Source organism: Populus alba, chromosome 14, assembly GCF_005239225.2.
Source record: "Populus alba chromosome 14, ASM523922v2, whole genome shotgun sequence".
NCBI classification, from domain to species: domain Eukaryota; kingdom Viridiplantae; phylum Streptophyta; class Magnoliopsida; order Malpighiales; family Salicaceae; genus Populus; species Populus alba.
The window spans coordinates 16,007,549-16,009,077 of NC_133297.1; the positions used below are offsets into that span (position 1 = coordinate 16,007,549).

The window sequence follows — 1,529 nt, forward strand, 5'->3', positions numbered from 1 at the left end:
TAATCCAAGCCAGCCACCCTAAGCTGGCTTCAAGCCGCAGCAGCCGCCTAAATAGAAAAATACTCTGTAAAAATAAAATCCACCATCTCACGGACTCCACCATATGTCTCTTTCCCATCGTTGGATCATTGGACCCCACCAAGCATCCAACCGTCTTCAAACCCCCACGCTTGTCTACTCTTATCGACAAATTAACGGACCAAAATCTCCCAGGTGTCAACCACGATGCCATATTACCCTCATAATCCAACGGACCCCAAAACACCTCCTCCTTTCTCCTCTCTCTCTCACTCTCTGTCTCTCTCCCTCCCTCTCTCCCTCCCCAGCTCCACCTCCGCCTTCCTCTCTTTCCCACCCCCTCCAATTTCCCGGTTAATCCTCTGGGTTTCCCAATTTGCCCTCCTCCTTCCACTAAAACCAGGATTCTGAGCTCAAATTAGGTAATTTAATTTAAATTACTAATATTATTATGGCGGATTCGGACAATGAATCAGGAGGACACAACGCCGTCAGTGAGCTGTCTGCGAAGGAGCAAGACAGGTTTCTGCCAATTGCAAACGTGAGCAGGATAATGAAAAAAGCCCTGCCTGCAAACGCGAAGATCTCGAAAGACGCAAAGGAGACGGTTCAGGAGTGTGTGTCGGAGTTCATCAGCTTTATAACAGGAGAGGCCTCAGACAAGTGTCAGAGAGAGAAGCGGAAGACCATAAACGGTGACGATCTTTTGTGGGCCATGACGACGCTAGGGTTCGAGGAGTACGTGGAGCCCCTGAAGATTTACTTGCAGAAGTATAGGGAGATGGAAGGAGAGAAGAGTTCCATGGGAAGACCAGCAGGGGAGAAGGATGGTCCTGGTGGTGGGTCTGGTGGGAGTGGTGCTGCTGGAGGTGGAGGCGGGGCTAATTCCACCGGCGGTGGAGGTGGAGGGTTTAATGGTGGTGGGGGGCAAGGGATGTATGGCGGGATGATGATGATGGGTCATCACCATCAAGGACACGTGTACGGTGCTGGCGGGTTTCATCATCAAGGTAATTCAAGGTAGGTATTGATGATGATGCATAGCAGTAGTAGAAGAAGAAAGTAATGCGATGGAACATCTGATGACAGAGTTGCTTGAATGAGTGCTTGCTAATTGATGGAAAAGAACAGAAACGAATTTCTGTACTAGTACGATGATAAAAGTATTGTTTTCACATGTAGAGAGAGCCCGTCATTACTGTCCCTCTTTGATCCAGTAGCACGTAGCTGTCCTGTTAAGTTTTAGTAATGAAAAGGGTTTTGTTTTCCTTTCGTTTTCAATGTTAATCAGATCAAGATTTTAGCGCATGCTTTTCTTTTCTGCTGTTATTGTTGGTAATTGTGGCATCAATATCCCTGGGAGTTTTGGAAGTAGTGGAAGTGACAGGGCTGCTTAATTTGAGCTTCTTCTGACAGATGAAAGAAGGAAAGAAAGAGAGAAGGGAGGAGGAAGGGTCTTAGGTTTTGCCCACCTTTCCTTTTTAGGAAAGGTGAATTTATGTCCTTAGTTT

The 1,529-nt window shown here is 47.0% G+C and overlaps 1 protein-coding gene across 1 annotated transcript; it reads left to right on the plus strand.

The window, feature by feature from the left end:
* Positions 1-254: 254 nt before the first annotated feature.
* Positions 255-1,326, plus strand: LOC118045957 (nuclear transcription factor Y subunit B-3). Its single transcript, XM_035054737.2, has one exon. The coding sequence runs from the start codon at positions 470-472 to the stop codon at positions 1,040-1,042; it is 573 nt and encodes a 190-aa protein (XP_034910628.1). The 5' UTR covers positions 255-469; the 3' UTR covers positions 1,043-1,326.
* Positions 1,327-1,529: the final 203 nt, after the last annotated feature.

Excerpts from the sequence above, each read along its gene's own strand:
- LOC118045957 (XM_035054737.2), top strand. The coding sequence starts at position 470 with ATGGCGGATTCGGACAATGAATCAGGAGGACACAACGCCGTCAGTGAG.